Source organism: Idiotropiscis lumnitzeri, chromosome 17, assembly GCF_059441095.1.
Source record: "Idiotropiscis lumnitzeri isolate Australia: NSW breed Sydney's pygmy pipehorse chromosome 17, RoL_Ilum_1.0, whole genome shotgun sequence".
In the NCBI taxonomy this organism is placed as follows: domain Eukaryota; kingdom Metazoa; phylum Chordata; class Actinopteri; order Syngnathiformes; family Syngnathidae; genus Idiotropiscis; species Idiotropiscis lumnitzeri.
The window spans coordinates 9,036,231-9,054,453 of record NC_142407.1 but is presented as its reverse complement, the minus strand read 5'-3'; the positions used below and the strand labels follow the sequence as shown (position 1 = coordinate 9,054,453).

At 41.4% G+C, this 18,223-nt stretch overlaps 3 protein-coding genes across 3 annotated transcripts in view; 2 read left to right on the top strand and 1 right to left on the bottom strand.

Moving 5' to 3' along the window:
• Positions 1–745: 745 nt before the first annotated feature.
• On the bottom strand, positions 746–4,990 carry crx (cone-rod homeobox). The gene is made up of 3 exons (XM_088279629.1): positions 4,599–4,990; positions 3,240–3,391; positions 746–2,344 (listed from the first exon to the last, which is right to left on the bottom strand). The coding sequence occupies exons 1-3, from the start codon at positions 4,693–4,695 to the stop codon at positions 1,706–1,708; spliced, it is 888 nt and encodes a 295-aa protein (XP_088135755.1). The 5' UTR covers positions 4,696–4,990; the 3' UTR covers positions 746–1,705.
• Positions 4,991–9,291: 4,301 nt separating this feature from the next.
• Positions 9,292–14,867, top strand: kptn (kaptin (actin binding protein)). Its single transcript, XM_088278793.1, has 12 exons — positions 9,292–9,626; positions 9,957–10,039; positions 10,108–10,192; positions 10,269–10,323; positions 10,772–10,850; positions 11,147–11,220; positions 11,461–11,567; positions 12,119–12,223; positions 13,132–13,195; positions 13,348–13,483; positions 13,607–13,780; positions 14,531–14,867. The coding sequence occupies exons 1-12, from the start codon at positions 9,425–9,427 to the stop codon at positions 14,687–14,689; spliced, it is 1,323 nt and encodes a 440-aa protein (XP_088134919.1). The 5' UTR covers positions 9,292–9,424; the 3' UTR covers positions 14,690–14,867.
• Positions 14,868–15,543: 676 nt separating this feature from the next.
• nova1 (NOVA alternative splicing regulator 1) overlaps positions 15,544–18,223 on the top strand; it is a 28,173-nt gene continuing 25,493 nt past the window's right edge. Inside the window, exon 1 of the mRNA XM_088278985.1 lies at positions 15,544–16,062. Coding sequence (XP_088135111.1) covers positions 15,891–16,062 — 172 coding nt within the window. The 5' untranslated portion in view covers positions 15,544–15,890. The remainder of the gene's footprint in view (positions 16,063–18,223) is intronic.

The following is an 18,223-nucleotide window of genomic DNA, read 5'->3' as shown; positions in this document are numbered from 1 at the left end:
AAATCAATTTAGTGTTTTTTTTTTTTAATCATCAATCAATTTATAACTCCTCTACCCATCTGTACAATAAAACGAAATAGAAATCCATCAAGATTTAGAAACATGGCAAAACGGAATGCATTAAAAATTGTGAAATATCTAGAGCTGTAAGGATTGGACTGGTGGCATTTGCGACATAAACATGTTGTTGTCTATATTGGACGTTCGTGTGGCAGTAATCAGGTCATGTTGGGATTACCAAATTGTCAGCGGAGGAGTGCCACAAGGGTCGAAAGAAGGGGGAACGCTGAGATTCATAGCGATATGTGGAAACGTTCGCGCCACTGTAAAACGGAATTTAATTTTATGAACGTGAGGGACTCCAACAGGGATAAAACGCATGCGGACTGAAGAAAGGGCACACACGTCGAGGACGGAAAGAAAAAGACACACACGGAGTCGGGAAGGGGAAAATAGCAAGACAGTTGCGAAAAGGAAGGAGAGGAGGTGACAGAGACAAAAAGAGAGGATAGGGAAATAATCCCAAGTAATTCACTTAGGGCATTGCTGAAGGGTGCCTAAGAGGATTGGGACACTTCCAGAATCAGATCAACGAAAATAACCAAGACGGACCAAGGAAATGACGAACATGACGCTTTGGACCTGACCGGAACATGATGTGCTCTTACTGACCTCTAGCTAACTGGAACAAAGCGTCTCAAAGCGTATAGACTCCTGAAGAATGATTATCAGTGCACAAAAAAAGTGTACAGAATAAACCACTTTAATATGACACACAACTAAAAACAGAAGGTCCTAATTGTCAAACTGATTCGGATGATGACACTAAACGCAAACACTGTAGAACACAAACGCTCAAGAATATATAGATGCGAACAGATGACATAAAACGAAAGAAAGAAATCCAAATAAATTGAAAGTCGAGACGTCTGCAGCTCTCCTTAAGCGGCAGTCACTCGTGTTAATAAAGGAGCATGCTCTCAGTTTGTTTTTTCACGTGCAGGCCTCCTACAAACTGATAAAGGCTTTTTGATCTGGTGGTTATAAAATTGGTTTGTAGCCTGGCAGCATCTGCTGTCCAAATGTACTTAGTTGAAAAGAGGTTCTCTACCAGGCACGTGCATAGATAGACACCCCAAGTGGTGCTCAGGCACCAGCCCTTAAATCATGGATGAAAAAAAGTGTCCTTTCTTTTGGGGCCTGTTTTTTTTTTTTTATTTATCAATATTCTCAAAACAAATACAATATTTCTGTCCTTTCTGTCATCAGTTGCCACTGAGTGTTTTCGGCCATAACCCACCATAAGTATATTTTTTTAATTGACCAAAAAACTGGCATTTGAACAGGCATGTATAGACTTTTTATAGCCACTGTATTCCTCTACCTTCTTTGTTGGTAGTTTTATTATTGACTGTGTTGCTTTGTGTAAACAGGAATTAATACATAAATATTTACTTTTTTTTAATTCTATGCATAATTTTGTGGTCCACTCCATGTTAGAATGTACATCAAAGTCACAAACAGACGTGAATAGATGTGCGGGAAGCAGTGGAAATTTAAAAAGAATTGAGCACCTGCCCCTAAAAATGTCTACGCACGTGCCTGTTCGCTATATTCCTAACCTGAAAATCAAACTCATACAAAAGAAAAATCAGCAGCAGACCTCCCTCACACTAACCAAACTGGATGCCGCCTTGTGGCGCTTCTAGAGGACCTGGAACTTCCAGGAGTTTTGGTCCTTATGGTCCAGGCAGTCCATTGTAGTGAATCCCAGTTTCCAGGCCTGCTGGTCCTTGTAGTCCAGGCAGTCCACCGAAGTGAAGCCCAGGGAGGAGGCGGTGCTGTAGCCCTGCGAAGACAGTGAGGCGGGTGACTGGCTGAGGGAGCCCCCCATGGAGGGCACGGTGATGGGGCTGAGAGCGCCCCCGGTGCCCGATAGCTGCGAGTGCATGGGGGACAGGTAGGCGCTGCAGTCCAGGCCTGTGAAGTAGGAGGTGGTGCTGGCGTAGCCTTGGGCGTAGGCCGACGGCTGGCCGTAGCTCATCGGGTAAGGTGAGGGCCTTTGCATGCAGGGGGCTGTGGAGGAGGCCAGAGGGTCAGGGAGGGGTGATATGGCCGGGCTCCAGATGGACACGGCAGTGTTTCCCGGGCCGGAACTCTGAACCAGACCGGGGCCCGACTGGGCTGACGAGGGACTGAAGGAACCGGGAGGATTTGGAACGGGATCGGGGGCGCTGACCTCCTGCACTGGGGAGGCCTTCTTCTTGGGGGGGCGGGGTTTGGACTGGCCACTGCTCTGCTGCTGCTGCTGACGGCACTTGGCACGTCGGTTCTTGAACCACACCTGGACACAGACAACCAGAGTTTTTGTTGCAGAAGCACTTCCTGTCTACCTAGTCCCACTATTGAGTCCTTTTTGACCCTTTAAGGCAGTGCTTCTCAAATAGTGGGGGGGGGGCACGCGTGACCCTGGGGAACATGCTTTTTCCCCCCGCTGTACTACAACAATAAAGTGTAATTGCACATCCACTCCAGTAGTTGGCAGTGGCGCTCTCATTGCCCATTGTGTGCAGCGAGTATTATTAACTCTACAGCTTAGATTTGTTTTGCAGCAAAAATGCTTTTATTTATAGTTGCGTCAGAGAGTGGTGGTGGGGTGGAGGCGTGAATTGTTTTCTTCTTGCTAGGGGGGGGTAACATAAAATAATTGAGAAGCACAGCTTTAAGGACACCAGTCTTCAAGACTTTACTAAAGAAGTGAGCCAAAGCAATTCATGTTACTTGTTGTTCAAATGGCAGTTCTTGGAGACCCCATTTCCCCCATGACAGACTGCGACTCTTAAACAGTAAGAAGGAGGGACGCCATAGCCGTAAAATCCATTCCTCCATTTTCTATAGCGCTTTTTCAGGGTAGCAGGCAGCTTGAAGTCTTGCTTTACCCGAGACCGGTTGCCAGTCAATCACAGCATACACACATAGCGATTGACCACCTCTCATATTTTCACCATTAATACACTTTGAAATTAATAAGACAGTTTAATGGTTTGAAATGTGATCCCTCCCCCTACGGCAAAGAATCCTCTTTAATATATATATATATTTTTTACAATGTTATTTCTAAAATTCTGTCACCCCTACAGACTGGATTTATCCAATGCATTTACAGTGTTGTTTACATGTAAATGTCTGACCTCCAGCTTGGCTGTCTAATATATATCTATTTTTTTCTCCTTCTCTACCTGCACACGTGACTCAGGCAGGTTGATCTTGAGCGCCACTTCCTCCCTCATGAAGATGTCCGGGTAGCGGGTTTTGGAGAACAAGGCCTCCAAGATGTCCAATTGCGTTCTCGTGAAGGTAGTCCGCTCCCTTCGCTGCTTCCTGGGTGTGGCTGAAGATAAAAAGGATCAAAATAAAATTAAAAAAACAAAAGGAGGTGTCAGTACACAGACGAGCTGCTTGAAGGTCACGTGACGTGCTCGTCGTTAACCCCCCCCGATTGTTTTCCTGAAGCAGATCGGCGTGACAACAAACAGACAGACAGTTGGGAATCTCTTTTAGTGATCTTGACTTTGCTGGGGGGAGCGTTTCGCGCGTATTTGCTCATTATAATGAAATATTCAAGTCCGCGGTGTCAGTTTCCCCCTGAGAGGGAGAAAAACTTTACTCGCTGGAGTTTAGTTTGCGCAGTCAAAGTCCCAATTATTTGTCCTCCGGGGTGCCACGGCCAAACGCCTCAGAGTATTTGTTTCAGAACGAGTCAAGTGAGGAAGACTTAAGAAGGAGGTTTTGGCCTCGCTGAGTGTCTCAGACGCATGCCAAGTGATATTTAACTGAATGTCTACTTAGGGGAAACTGACTGCAGGGGCAAATTAATAAATAGAAATGGAACTTCATCTGATTTACGATTTGACGCACGATAATCGAATCTGCTTTTCATTTTACAAAAAAAAACAAAAACCAAAAAAAGCAGCCTGAATGTTTGTCTTTAAACGCGTCAACATACAGAATAAAACATAATTCCACCAATTATGTTGTGTTTCACATTAGTTCACGTTGAAGTTTAAAACGAAAGAAAACATAATTTAAAGATAGAGTATTTTTATTAGCTTTTATTTTAATGTTATTTAAGTTTTTAAACTTAAATATATTTTTGGCTAAACATATAGCAGGTCATTTCGTCCAGTGAAACAAAAGTAACGGGAATAAAAAATATTTATCTACATAATAATAATAATAATAATAATAATAAAACATGTCCGTCAAAGTAGGCCCACTCACAAAAAAATAAGCAGTTGCCCGTTCTGCACAAATAGGAGGCTATTTTCTTAGTTCAACACAAATATAACAATACAACATTAAACTAAACATGTTAATACAAGCCAATGATTCGTGTTGCTAAGAAATAAAAAAACAAATAAATAAATTGACAATTTATATTTAGCTACCGTATTTTTTTATTTCAAAAACATTTCCAACGGTAAGAATAAAAAGAGAAATATATACAAATAATCAGACGCTCCATTTAAATTACAACATAAAGATTATTCATTTACCTAACATTTAAGTAACTGATATAAAAGCATTTTTTTACTTACACGGATAAGCGACGGTTGTGTGCAGCATGTCCATCCCCGGGCCGGGCAAATTTAACCCGTTCATGGTGTAATGAGGTTGTTTTATGTAGGACATCATCTTGACCGCAGCCTCTTAAGTCCCGACGCTGTTGTTTGTGTGTGGGATGGACGCAACGCAACTGCCGAGCACCTCAGCTGAGGCGACAATTAAGTCACTGAATCCCCGTGATTCCAAACCTGGGGAAAAACTTCACTTTGTAACGATCAATTTGGAGGAAGTTGGCGATCGTCAAGCATCATCCGAAATGGTCTTGTGTTCTTCCTCCGAGTTGTCCCACAGGTGTAGCGGCCTCGGGTTTGCCTTGGTGGCTTGAGGAGAGGATGCTCGACTGACAACGTTCGCCCGCACCGCTGCTAATTAGAGGGCGTAAGTTGGCTGCAGTTAACCCCGCCCACCGCACGCACGCGCAGACGCAACAGGTTGCAGGCATAATTGTGCTCGTTTATTGGAATATTTTAATATTCTCCACATAAAAGGGTAAAGTCCACAAAGAAGTCTACTTGAAGATACAGATTGGAAAACCAGAAGATGAAGATGTCGAGATGGATCAAGAAAAGACGGAATACAATAAAAAGGCTACATTTGGGCTCTGTGATACTGGAGGCCGACAAAAACAAGCCATATTGGGGTTGTTCATTCTGACATCTCATGAGGAGAAATGAAAGCCCAACAGATGGAAAGACTGTGTTGAATCAAATTAAAGAAAAAAAGAAAGATAAACAAGTGGATGATTGGAACCCTTAACAGGAATAGGAATAGGGCTCATACAAAGGGGCATGGTAAAATGACCATATACTCTAAAAGGGGGGCAGATACTTATGTTTAAAAAAACAAAAACAGAAAACAAACCAAAAAAAAAAAAACCCTGAAATAAAAAAAACAAACAAAAACTAATACTCATTCTACCCATTTACTGAGTTAAAAAAAAAGCAAAGACACGGAAATGTATTTTAGTATAAAAGTAAAAATATAATGTAGCACAGTGAAAAAAAAACTAAAAAAACTGATACATATAGGTAGATGCCACATAGATGCCAATCATTACTTGTCATTGTATTATGTCATTGTGACTCGAATAATGAGTATTGTTTGGCTAATATGACGGCCACATCCAAAATGGCGGTTGCGCTGACATACCACTTCAAATGGTTCAACGGATACCAGTAGCAGAAACAAAAAAATAAAAAAGTCTAAAGAGAATGGGCCTTCATTTTCGATGTCCAAAGGGTTTGTGGCTCCTGTGGTTTATAATACATTTATATAATAATACATTTTCCCATGCCTGACATTTTATTTCCAAACACCATCCTCATCAAAACTCAGAAAACTCTATTTTAATACGTTTGTAATCCAGCTCTATCAGATTATGTTTCACACAAAACAGCTGCATTCACATTCTCTCTCTCTGTCACCGACATCCACAAAAAGCGCCAAAGCTCATTTGATTTATCATAATATGCTTTATCTGAAAAGTCTCTTATCACCAGATAAAGAGAGCAAAGACACTGCAATCCATTCAGTGGTCAAGCCGGGACGGAGACTGAAAGGAACTGTTGCCATGCACAGTGTACCAAGGAGTGAGTTTTGCCTGAGAGACAAGAAAATGGAAGAGGATGGAAAAAGAAGGAAAAGAGAGCACCATGCCGATGGACAATTTTATTTCAGCAGAGGGATGGAGGAAGAAAAACATTGGATTGTTGCAGTTTTGTAAAGGATCGAGGAAAACAGGTTATAGGAATTAGTTTGAGACGTGTGAATGTAACGTTGTTGACCTTTTCTTGACTTTTAAATAATAACTATGCCAAATGATGGCAATAATGGAATGACAAAAATATAATTTTTTCATCAATGTCATCAAAATATAACGATGAAAACATTTTGAATTTTAAATTGGAAGTTTATCAAATTATTATTATTTTTTTTTTACTATGATAGTCATCGATATTCTGCTGCATCGATGTTTTCTTTTCTGACTGCTCTATACAAGTGTCCATTTTGCAGCTACAACAACCAACAGACAAGTGTGGAAGAAGACTGAGCTGCATGCTCTAATCCTCGTTGGACTATTATCCCCGGCACCGCCCCATAAAAGATGGACTAGAAGCGACACACGGGCAATGATGCAAGCCAGGGATTGAATTTATTATTTATTTATATCTCCGGAACATTTGAAAACCTGTGCTACGAGTGTGGATGAAGCCAAGGAAGGGAGACAGGTACAGCTAAAGGGAGGGGTGAGGATGGAAGGACAGAGAAGAAACAGGTGAAGGGGCAGAAGGAAGATGGGGGGGGGAGGCTCCCGTTTCTCGTCCCCACTGACACACTGCGGCAGTTAATCCAGATTAGAGTGTCTAAAGCAGGTCGGCTAAATCTGCAGGCCAGCCAGCAATACAGAGGCCGCTGTCAGTCCCAATCACTCACTCGGCACACACACGCACACTCTGTTAATCTCCTCTCTGCAAACCAGGTGCCACCAGCAGCTCAACATAGACTGATACTGGTCAGCCCCCAACCCCCTTTTTAGTCCACTTCGACATAATCAAACATGAAGTATATTCTTCATTATTATTATTTTTTTTTTACCCAAAGTTGAATGTTGAATGTTTTTCAAAAATAATCTAATTGTGACCCCCCCCCCCCCAATATTGCAATTGCAATTTAAAATGTGATTTTTTAAAAATGTATTTTTAACCAACATAAGCAATAAATTAATCTCTCGTGCAATAAAAAATATCAGAAACACAACATAAGAGATGTGATTGTTGCGTAGTGTCTTCCATGCAGCCTGGAGTATATCCTGTAGTTCGGTTGATGCTGAGGTGCCACCAAAGCCCACTTGATGGGCCCATCAGGCTTCGGTGCCACTGTGAGCATCACCATGCATCCAAATGTGCAGGAAACAAAAGAATCTCCAGGACCAGGGTCTCCGACAGGTACCACATGGCAGACATTCTTAAGTAACTTGCCAAAAATATCAAAGAGTGATAAAGATGCATGTAGTATGCTTATTTATTTTATTTTTTTCATGCGCGAATGAGTGGATCTCAATTTCTGTGTATATTAAATATAAGGAGACCGACCAATGTATGTATGAATATGTAGGGGTGTGTGTGTGTGTGTGTGGGTGTGGGGGCATAATGAGTCAGGAGTGCAGTGTGAGCTGAGGTGTGTCACTGGGGAGGATGAGTGATTATACTGGACAGTAATCCTGCCGATGGATTAGCAGGTGGTATTAGAGGAAGTGGGGGTGTAGCACACTGTCACCTCTGAACTGTCACAATATGGAGCGACAGCTCGCCAGGCCTCACCTCCGTCCGCTTTGCCCCTGCAACTACTGTATACTTGACACTATTCAATAGACAGACAACCAACAATTCTGGGTGTCATTTTGTGGAGAAAGAGAAACAAGACCCCAAAACGTGGGGACAGATGCAGCGACAGTTGAATTGGGCAATAAAAGTGTGAGAAAGTTGACCAAGCTCAAAATCCACCTGTTCAGAAAATTCCACTGCATGGTGATTATTTGGAAACAGGTGAGTGTCATGATTGGCCACAAATAGAGCGACTCCACGTTTCAAATTGGTTTTGAAAACCATTGATTTTTTCTCGGCCAAAGAGGAGGAGGAGGTTGTTATCAAGGCAAGGTTCACCATCTGTGATGGAATAGGAATGTGTTAGTGTTCATGGGATGTACGTATATGAAGGCACCATTGCTGCTGAAAGGCTCATCCAGGTTTTGGAGCAACGTATGCTGCCATCCAAACGTCTATTTCAGCGATGTCCCTGCTTATTTCAGCAAAACGATTGCAAATGCTGGAGGGCTTAACCTCCAAGTGGAACAAGCAGGCTGTACCGATCCAGTATGGTGATTCAAAACAATGAAGGTTAGCAATCCTTTTATTAAGATGGGAACAAGTTGATGAGTGAATTGTTACTGACATCTGGTGGAGAGACAATGATAGTTAACAGTTTTTGACGCATGCTTGCGGGTGTAAAAGCACATACTGTACATACAAAAAAAATGATAGAAATTGACTGATTTTCAATTTTTATGGATAAGGTTTCTGCAGTCTATAGGGATTGGTTCATATTTCCAATAGATTTTCTGTCTGGCAAATTCATAACCTAAAGAGCGAGCAATTGTTAAAAAGAAAGTCAGTCACCCTGTGAATAAAGAATACATGGGCTGTGTCAAATGTCAATTTCCCAGATGCAAAGCTGAAAACACTATTAAAAACAGACAGGGGGTGATAGAGCAGAGGGGTGACGAACTTCTTTTTAAAAAAATCACGTTTTAAATTGTAGCAATACTAGTGCTCACCACTAGATGTCGCCTGAGAACAAACATCGCGTAAGAACGCCCCCTAAACGTTCGGTGACCCGAAAAAGAAAACATGTATTTATTCATTTTTCCCCAAATGTTTTAATTGAAGGCACACACTTTGGCGTTGACAAAAAAACAGAAACCTCGTGAAAATCGTAAAAATAAGCAAGTCGAGACTTTCAACGTGATTGCATTGTCTTTGATGGGAAGTTTGTCCCTCCCAACATGGCCGCTATGAAGGCACGTTGGTTAGTTGGGCTAGCAAAAGGGAAGAAGACAAAAAAGACGAAGAAGACGCAGAAGAAGAAGAAAAAGACGAAGAAGAAGAAGTGGCGGTGTTTGTACACAAAGTATGTCATGTCCGTAGCTAGCACTGTGGTGCGAGTAGCTATTAAAATCCAACTATGCAAAGTGTGAAGACTCCCTGGTGATTTCCCGGGCAGCTGATTGACGTCCTGCATCATGTTCGGAGAGTTGTATCCCTTCGCGGAGGACAGTTTTAGCCGCTTCCCCTCCCAGAGTAACATTTATGGACTGTGTCAGGCCGGCGAGCAGGAGTTGCTTGCGGCTACTCTCAAAGGGAAGGTGATCAGCTTCACGTACCAAGAATTGCAGCAGAAAATCAGGCCCGTGGCCAAAGAGGTTCAGTTCACCTACATACCAGGTAGAGTCAAGCTACCAAATAGACAAAATAACATCACCTCAACAAGATGCATTTGGCACTAAATTTAATTGAACAACAAAGTTGTTTGTCTTCTTTATCTGAACAAAAATATATCTTTAAAACAATTTAAATGGTAGCATAACTTATTTATTTCATATTTGATAATTGCACCCCCCCAACCCTCACATAATTTCATTATTAGGTTTGCAAATGAGCTGGAATCTTAAGGTCGAATCAGTGCTTGAAAGAATGTTCATTATATGGCTGACAGTGATTTCAGTGATTTTTAAAGCAACGTTGCCAAGTTTTCATCTCTTCTTGCCTACTTAGTTGATGCAGAGATCGTGTCAATTGACGCGTTCAACAAGTCTTCACCCAAAAGCGGCCTCGTGGTGGGCATCACATTTATAAAGGTAAATATAGCAAAGGCAGCGTATGCTTACTTAAGTGGAATATTTGAATCAATGTGATCTTCTAACAGGACTCTGGTGACAAAGCCACCCCCTTCCTCAATATCTACTGTGACTATGAGCCTGGCTCCGAGTTCAACCTAGAGTCAATTGCACGTGAGTAAACCTGTGCCCACTTAAACGCAATCTCCCTCTCAAATTATGCTTGATGTTCATTTGACTCTCTGGACAGAAAGTTGCCTAAATTTGGAGTTGCAGTTCACACCCTTCCAACTATACCACACTGAGTAAGTTAAATTCTGTATGGACATGGAATATATCGTATGTGTGCCAGCATTAAGAACTTAGCGTCACCATGGCGACAAAGGACAGAGTCATTTTGAACCCCAATTATGAATTTGACTTTTCAAGAGAAGTATATTGAGCAGCAAGAAAGGCAAGGTAGAAACGTTGGTTGCGTTCCAAATCATTCACTCCTTCCCTACGTTGGACCCCCATTATTCATGGGTTGCCAGGGTGGCCACTAAAAAGCCAAACTCTGCATATTTTGACAGCAGTTATGAATGAACTGACAAAAAAATATATATACTTAAATAATTATGCTGGCTTGGACATTTTGCACATAAATGCACTTAAAAATGGGGGTTGGCTATTTTTTTTAGAAGCTAGCAAACATCACCATTTTCATTGAGTCTCTCTGTTCTATGTATGTCCGCATTATTTCCTCTTTACTAGAGTGCAGAGTGATGACGAGGGCCATGAAATTGTTTTTCTGCTTAGTGGTCACGACCAGAGGATCCACTTGTACAAGGAGGTCTGTGCGTGTATATATGTATGTGCATGTGTGTGTGGGATCATTTTAGGCAGTTATTCAATATTTGATGTGTAATTACTTGTTAATTACAACTTATTTCTTCTTTGCGAATTTGTAGCTTTGAATGTAATATCAAGTATTATTTGGTCCCAATTAAATGTATTTTTTGATGTTATGTGTCTGGCATTTCTTCATTATGGGCAGAATATAAAAAGGACGAAAGAGATGCTTTGGATCATGCAGCTGCAGTAAAGCATATCAAGTCAAGTCGATCACAGAACTTTTGTTTTCAACAGAATGCCTCACTCCATCAGTTTGAAGAGCAGCCAGTGGAGAGACTCTTCCCAGAGCTGCAGCAACTGCCCAGCAAGTTCGTCTCCCTTTCATTCTGTCTTTGTCCACTCGTATGATTTGGGGGAACGGATGGTGTCAAAACTGTCTGTCCATGTCGCTCCAATACAGGTCATATTTATTTTTTATTCATTGTTGTGCTGTCAAAATCTACATGAGAAAGTCCAGCAATCTGATGTCTGCGTAAACATTGTGTGCGAACAAGGCTGCTTGTTTATTCACATCCTGTATTTTCTTGTGTGTCCCTCCCTCCTCAAAGTGTGTTATGGATGGACATGATGTGCATACCTGGCGGCCGACGACTGTCTGCATTTGGCTGCCAGAACGGCTGTGTTGGACTGGCTGTGGTCAGACAGTGTGAGCCAGGTGAGGCAACACCAAGAAATGAAATTTCTTCTAAGATTTGCAGTGGTTCGAGTCACAATATTTGTCTCCTTAAAACGTTTGACACCAAACAAATTCTCGCAAGGATCAGGAATTATTACACTTTTTACAACACCCTTGTCCATATTACGTATATCGTAAATGTATATCCTAAGCATACTTCCTTGACCATTACTACTTTCCTATTTGCCCTGGCACTAGAGCTTTGTCATCAACCTAGCTGAACATTGGTTCTGCAGAAAAAAATATAAATTGGTGAATAGGCGGGGGTGCACTGCACCTGGCCAATAAAGATGATTCTGGTTCTGAAAAAAAGATTAGACGATATGCGTCAAATAACAGTGGCGGGGCAGGGAACATGCCCACTGACCGAAAACATATTGAAAATAGGCCGCAGATGGCATCAAACATCTTCCTTTATTCCAGAGTCTCGAAAATTAAACTTCACGCTCTTGTGTGATTATCTTTCTATGTGTTCGTTTCAGCAATACGCATGTTCTCAATAAATTGATGTATTGTGTTTTTTTTAACAGAAGTTTTGCAGAGCTGGCGCGTTCAGTTCGACAGTCCAATCTCCATTGTGCTGCTTTTTCCTCTCATCTGCCAAACGGATCCTGATCTGCCCAGTGGAGAAAAAAGTATCTAATATAACATTTGTCCCAAATCGTGTCTCTTTTGTTCTTTTCATTTTCAATGAGCAATCAAAAAGGGGAAAAAAAGAGGGTGATTTTTTTGTTTTAATACAAAAAAAAAGAAAAAGTACTTGATTTTTCATTGTTCACTTTTTGGCTAAAATTTAATTGGTCAAATTTACACCAACCCGTAAGTTTGGTCATGAGCATTTTATCTTTTTAGCATGTTCGTTTTTTAGCTGCCACATTGACAGGCTTTCAACGTCCGTCCAATTGCATTGTTTTCAAAATTAACTTAGGACAAAGCATCGCATTGCGCCATCCCTGCTCAATGATTGCCAGTTGAAAAGGGAAAGTATTATACTCAGATATGTCCTCTACCACTGAAACATAAATGAACATTGAAGTAATACTCATAACAATGAGGACTATTTGAAAAAAAAAAAAAGTTTGATTTTTTTTTTTCTGGTTACAACTAAAAGTGGCAAAAAAAATTGCTGTCAGGGTTTTTCTAGCACATCAAGTTTTTTTCTCCACAATTTCCAGATATTAAAAATTCCACTGATTTGCCGTAGTAAGATTTACCATCTTATTATGATTGGACTCATCCACAGCTACCCAGCAACATCTTTGTGCCGTTACATTTAAAACAGTGCGGTGAGAGGTGTGTGCAGCTCCCACACAAACTTTTTTTTTTTAACGATTTTTTTTATTCTTCAAAGCTCTTACCGTTTTATTTCCATTTGTACACATTTATTTCACATTTGCTAATAAAACTGTGATACAATTGCTCAATAACTTGACATGGTAGAGAAAAATATTTTGGGATTCGGCATCCAAAAGTTGGTTAAAAACAGCTCTTTGTTCTAACTCGGCAGGAAGTGTGTTCCTCAGGCTCTGTTATTTCTTGTCAGGTTTCCGAGTCGAAGGCTACAATCTTCTAGTAACTAGCACAATAGAGATGGCAGTTGTCTACAGGTGATGATCTCATCTCATTGATCATGTTTTGGTCATAAATTAAAAAATAACTTGAGTGCATGCAGTTTATACCAAAAGTTAAGCTAAGTTATTTTCCTGAATTTCGACTACACCAAAGCCGTGCCCTACTCATAGTTTTTTTTGTGTCCCAGAAATGTCCACGAGCGAGGCTTGTCCCACTCGCTCTGCCTCGCTGACAGTGACCAGTGGGATGCGGTGCTTTGCGCGCTGGTTATTGACCTGGATTTCGATGGGCAGAAGGAGGTGCTGCTGGGAACATACGGACAGGTCATAGTCATAAGTCTCCAACACTTGTCAGAAAATGGACGCTGTGATAAACTACAAAATGGATGAATGATGAGAGAGGCCACATGAATAACTGTGCAATCTGTTTTTCATCCACCTGTGTAGGAACTTCTCTGTTATAAATTCCAGAATGGGACAGCGGGAGAAGAAGGAAACTTTGAGTTGTTGTGGCGACGGAGCTTCAAGAGTCCTTTGCTGTCAATCATCTACTTGGACCTGACTGGGGACGGTTTGAGAGAGCTGGCTGTCCTCACGCTGAAGGGACTGCATATCTTACAGGTATTGTGGCAGCAAAGCACTCGCGAGATTTACGATTGTAATAAAAGCCACAGCGAGGGCGGTGTTCTGCACCTCTGTGTCGTGGACTGTCTCACCAACTCAGCACAAAAGTGGAAAAGTGTATTGCTGACCTAATGAGCACCTGGAGAATAATATCAAATACAATGGCGCTTCTAAAACTGAGGATAAGCCGTTCCAGAATGCTGCGTAATCCCCAAATTGTGTAGAAATAATCGAATGTCTTCCTTTGTCAAATTGTCAGCATCATAACAGCTTGAAATTGTACAGCAATATTTTACGTCACATTTTCATGTGTCTATTTAAAAAAAAAAAAAAAAAAAAAAGAGCAGTTGTCTTATTGTAAATCCATTGGAGACCTATCGAGCTATATTGCACTGAGCAAACAGGGCAAGCACTGTATGTGTTACAAATAGCAAAAAGCTCCCCGGGCATTCGCTGGGCACAACCAATCACATTCACACCCTACGAGTGGTTAATTGATCTAACACGCATGATTTTAACACCTCCACACTAAAGGGTCTGATTCATGACAATCACTAAGCAGACAGCATCTACACCCTAAACTATTAAAAAAAAAAAACAAACAGGTCCATCATATCAGTTTACAAAGTCATGTTATATTGGACATGATTTTCTTTGAAGTGTCAACTTTTACTCTTGAATGTATTGTTTGTAGAACAGATCTTGGTCAGACAATTGATTTGTTAATTGTGTTGCGTGTTATTGTAGCATAGTCTCGCCAGCACTGCTGATCTGGTCCTGGAACGGCTTGCCAGGAGGGTGGCAGCTCTGACTGTTGACTCCAAGACAAAGACAATTGAAGGTGGACATACTGATGAACGTGAGATTCCTAAGGAGGACTTGGCACTTCATACATCTTCAAATTAATAAACGCTGTTTTGGTGTGACAATTTAACAAAAGCTGTATCAACATTTTTGCCTTTATATGTTTACAAAAGTATATAATTGACTTCTTTTACATTTGCTTTATTTTACATTCAATTAAGACTTTTAATGTACATGTGCACTGGCCAGCTCACAGTAAAAAATATTTTTGTTGGCAAAAGTATTGGCTCGTGTGCTTTGACTCGGAGACAAATTTAAGTCATATCCCATTCTTAATCAGTTTTCAGCCGGAGCTACAATGTATGGGTTTCGATCGGAGATTATTTTTAAATGGCCTAATCAAAGTCTGGACCAAAATTCCATTTTGGGCATCGATGGCAAGGTTTGAAAATTGCAATCTGACCAAGCGTGAGTTTTTTTTTTTTTTTTTTTTGCGAAGAATGGGCTACAGTGTCAGTGTCTAGATGATAATTGTGTTAAAACAAAAGTAATGTCTTATTTTCATTGGTTTCATTTTCATTACATTTGAATTTATTATTGTTCTTTTATCAAATTCAAGTTATTTCTGTGTGCACTTTGGGGTTTTCTTTGATTAACAGAGGGGTACCAACCACTTTGTACATTTCGTCCACGTGTGCGCAGTAAATACAATTTTGATTAACTTAGCAGTTTGGTTATTTATAAACTTTTTTCTCCAATACATGTGCGGTCTATCGTATCTTTGGCCGGTCAGTGGCACTGTTCTTCCGCAAGCTCCCCAACAACATTTCCCGTTGTTACTCTCCAACAACAACAGCTGCGTTTATCTCATTCGAGGAGCTGGCAGAGAAAGATGGCGTAAAATAAAGGTACAAATATTCCCCCCCCCCCGAGTATCGAAGCTTAGTCTTAAATGGTCGTCTCGGTAATTTTTTTTTTTTTAGTGTCACTATTATTTTATGATTTATTTTTTGGGGGTGGGAGGGGTTGCGGGTCTGTTTTGTTTCGCGCGTCAACAATAAGGAGCGTGCTCTCGGAGAGCGCCTTTCACTCAATGGCATTTATATTTAACTCATTCAGAGACGTCGGTAGGTGGAGACCCCCGATTCCCGCTCTCACCATTCAAGCCCCCAAAACTTGTTCGTTTGGCGGTGCGCGTCATATGTGCTGCTACTGGTGACGACGCGCGCGTGTGTGCGTGTGTGCGTGCATGTGCGCGTAAGGGACTAGCACAAATTTATCTCCAGCTCCGAGGGAGGGAAAGATGATGGCCGGTGGTGGCGAAGCAGCAATGGACCACAACGGGATATACTCAAGTGCTAACCTCCATAACCTGCAGCAGAACCACATGGAGGCGGACAACTCGGACTCCCGAAAGCGACCGCTGGAAACTCCGGCGGAGGAGGCCGGTTGTACCAAGCGCACCAACACTGGAGGTAAGAAGGACCCAATAACAAGCTGCTTCTTCCATCGCGATTCTTCCATCATACCCAGTGGCGCCAACGCTTTTGCAGTCACTTGTGGAACACGAATTTGCGGTCTCGTGTGTGGGGCCGCTGCTTCGAAAACAATCTCACGTAGGTTTGGTATTTAGATTCGAGTTGTGTGTTCAAACCCCCTGATAGGCTGCACCTGTGCACTTGGCGCTTTGGGAAGGTTGGGGGGGGGGGTGCAGTTTGGTGTGTGTGTGTCGTGTGTGTGTGTGTCATGCGGTTGTTACTTCAACACGCTTTGACACAGTGGCCTCTTTATTGCAGGTCACTTTTGCATATCAATCCAGCCCCCCCCCCCTTGCCTCGCACGTATGGGTCCATTCAGAGCAGACGTGAAGTGTTTTATTATGCAAAGTCTTCACAAAAAAAAAAAAAAAAAAAAGCTAAGGAGAAGAAAATTTGAAGTATTCTGTCCACCGATAACCATCTGTTTCTCTGTTCAGTTGTGGTTTGCAGCGAGAGACAAATAATTCCTGAAGCCCTTGCACCGGGGAAAAAAAAGATCAATCTTTTTTATTTTATCCCCCTGACAAATATGAATTATGTTAAGTGTGAAATCAAAACAGTAAAATAGGTTTGACAAGTGCAGTATCTTGTGAATCATTTATGTTCGACATTTGGATGGAAGTTCACTGTCAGGTGGAGTTTCAGATAAACCCAAACGGTCATTGTCGGTGCAGATAGAGAATCTGCTGCATTTAACAATAAATGTATCAGAAACATTGCTCACTGAGTCATTTTATCTGTTTGACATAGCGAGAGAGTATATTTAAATTAAATAAAACCAATTTCATTAGCCTACTTTGTCACTTTTCAAAAGGATTATAATGAGTAGGGACATTCGCTCTTTAAATGTTCTGAACTCCTGTTTCATTACCCGTTGTTGCAAAGTGGAAGTCTGCGTGGATGGATGTAGTTTCCCACAGGTGATGTAATCACAGCCACGTACTGCACTCCACTTTGCCTCAGTACATAATTAGCAACGGGCCGAATTCTTGACAAAATCATTCCTCTGTCTTTTACAAATAAAAAGCATTGAAAACAACGGCTCAGGGAATGCAGGCTCACATTGTAAAAAATAAATAAATAGAGACAGAATGATGGCTGCGAGCAAAGAATCAGAAATAGAAATTAATTTGAGATTGCGTATGTACATGAATCAAACAAAATGATTTTGTGTAGCATAAATGTACATCAGATGGTTTGCGTCTGCAGCTCTATGGACCCCGCCCCCCCTTCCCCTCTTTCCTTGAACATATGTTACTTGACTGTAATTTGTCTGGCTCCGTGTGCCAGGTACTCATTTTGTATCCCATTTTCGACAGCACGAGTGCTTTTTTTTTTTTTTTTTTCTCCATCTATCATCAAAAATGTCATCTCAGTGGACCTCTTATGTCACCAGTCATATTTCAATGGATTCAGTCTCCATCTGTACCACATTAGCACATCTGAGAGCAAAAAGGTGCAGAGAAGTCACATGGCGTTCTCACTTTGGAAGTTACAAGTTAGCACTTCTCTAAGATTTATATAAAACAATCTGCAGGTCCTACATTGAAATTGGAAGCCTTGAAAATCGCCATCTTATACCAGACAAGGCCTCTTTTTTTTCCAAACATATGATGCCTTTAGCCAAGTTTTAGTGCCAATTTAATCAAATGTGCATGCAATTCAAAGAAATTGTGAGATTTTATGCTCTGCAGACAAATGTATACTAATTTATATGACACCATATGGAAAGCGCTTTGCTACATCTCCAGCTGTCGTGAAATGCGCCATATCAATAAAGTTGTATTTTATTGTATTAACTCCAATATTATTTTGCCTTGTTGCGTAAACTGCAAACGCTGAGCGTTTAGTATCACCTCCCCATGAACATGGGATTGTAATACGCAGCACGACAGACAGCACGGTGGTACTGAGCCACCAACTATAATCACCAAGCGCTTGTCCGCCTTTGATATTGATCATGCTCCTTGTAGCCAACTGATCATTAACATGACTGTCAGTTGTAACAAAGAAAAGAGAGTCTGTGCTCTTAGAGCTGATCCCCCCCCCCTCGACCCCCCCCTTCATACTGCTTTGGAAGCTACGGACACACCGAACG

What these genes read in the sequence shown, in the direction of transcription:
- kptn (XM_088278793.1), top strand. Translation starts at nt 9,425, where the DNA reads ATGTTCGGAGAGTTGTATCCCTTCGCGGAGGACAGTTTTAGCCGCTTC. An exon ending in CTGCAGCAACTGCCCAGCAA is followed by an intron (nt 11,221 to 11,460) that starts GTTCGTCTCCCT and finishes CCCTCCTCAAAG; the next exon opens with TGTGTTATGGATGGACATGA. An exon ending in TCTGCCCAGTGGAGAAAAAA is followed by an intron (nt 12,224 to 13,131) that starts GTATCTAATATA and finishes ATTTCTTGTCAG; the next exon opens with GTTTCCGAGTCGAAGGCTAC.
- crx (XM_088279629.1), bottom strand. Translation starts at nt 4,695, where the DNA reads ATGATGTCCTACATAAAACAACCTCATTACACCATGAACGGGTTAAAT. An exon ending in CACAACCGTCGCTTATCCGT is followed by an intron (nt 3,392 to 4,598) that starts GTAAGTAAAAAA and finishes TTTTATCTTCAG; the next exon opens with CCACACCCAGGAAGCAGCGA. An exon ending in TGCCTGAGTCACGTGTGCAG is followed by an intron (nt 2,345 to 3,239) that starts GTAGAGAAGGAG and finishes GTCTGTGTCCAG; the next exon opens with GTGTGGTTCAAGAACCGACG.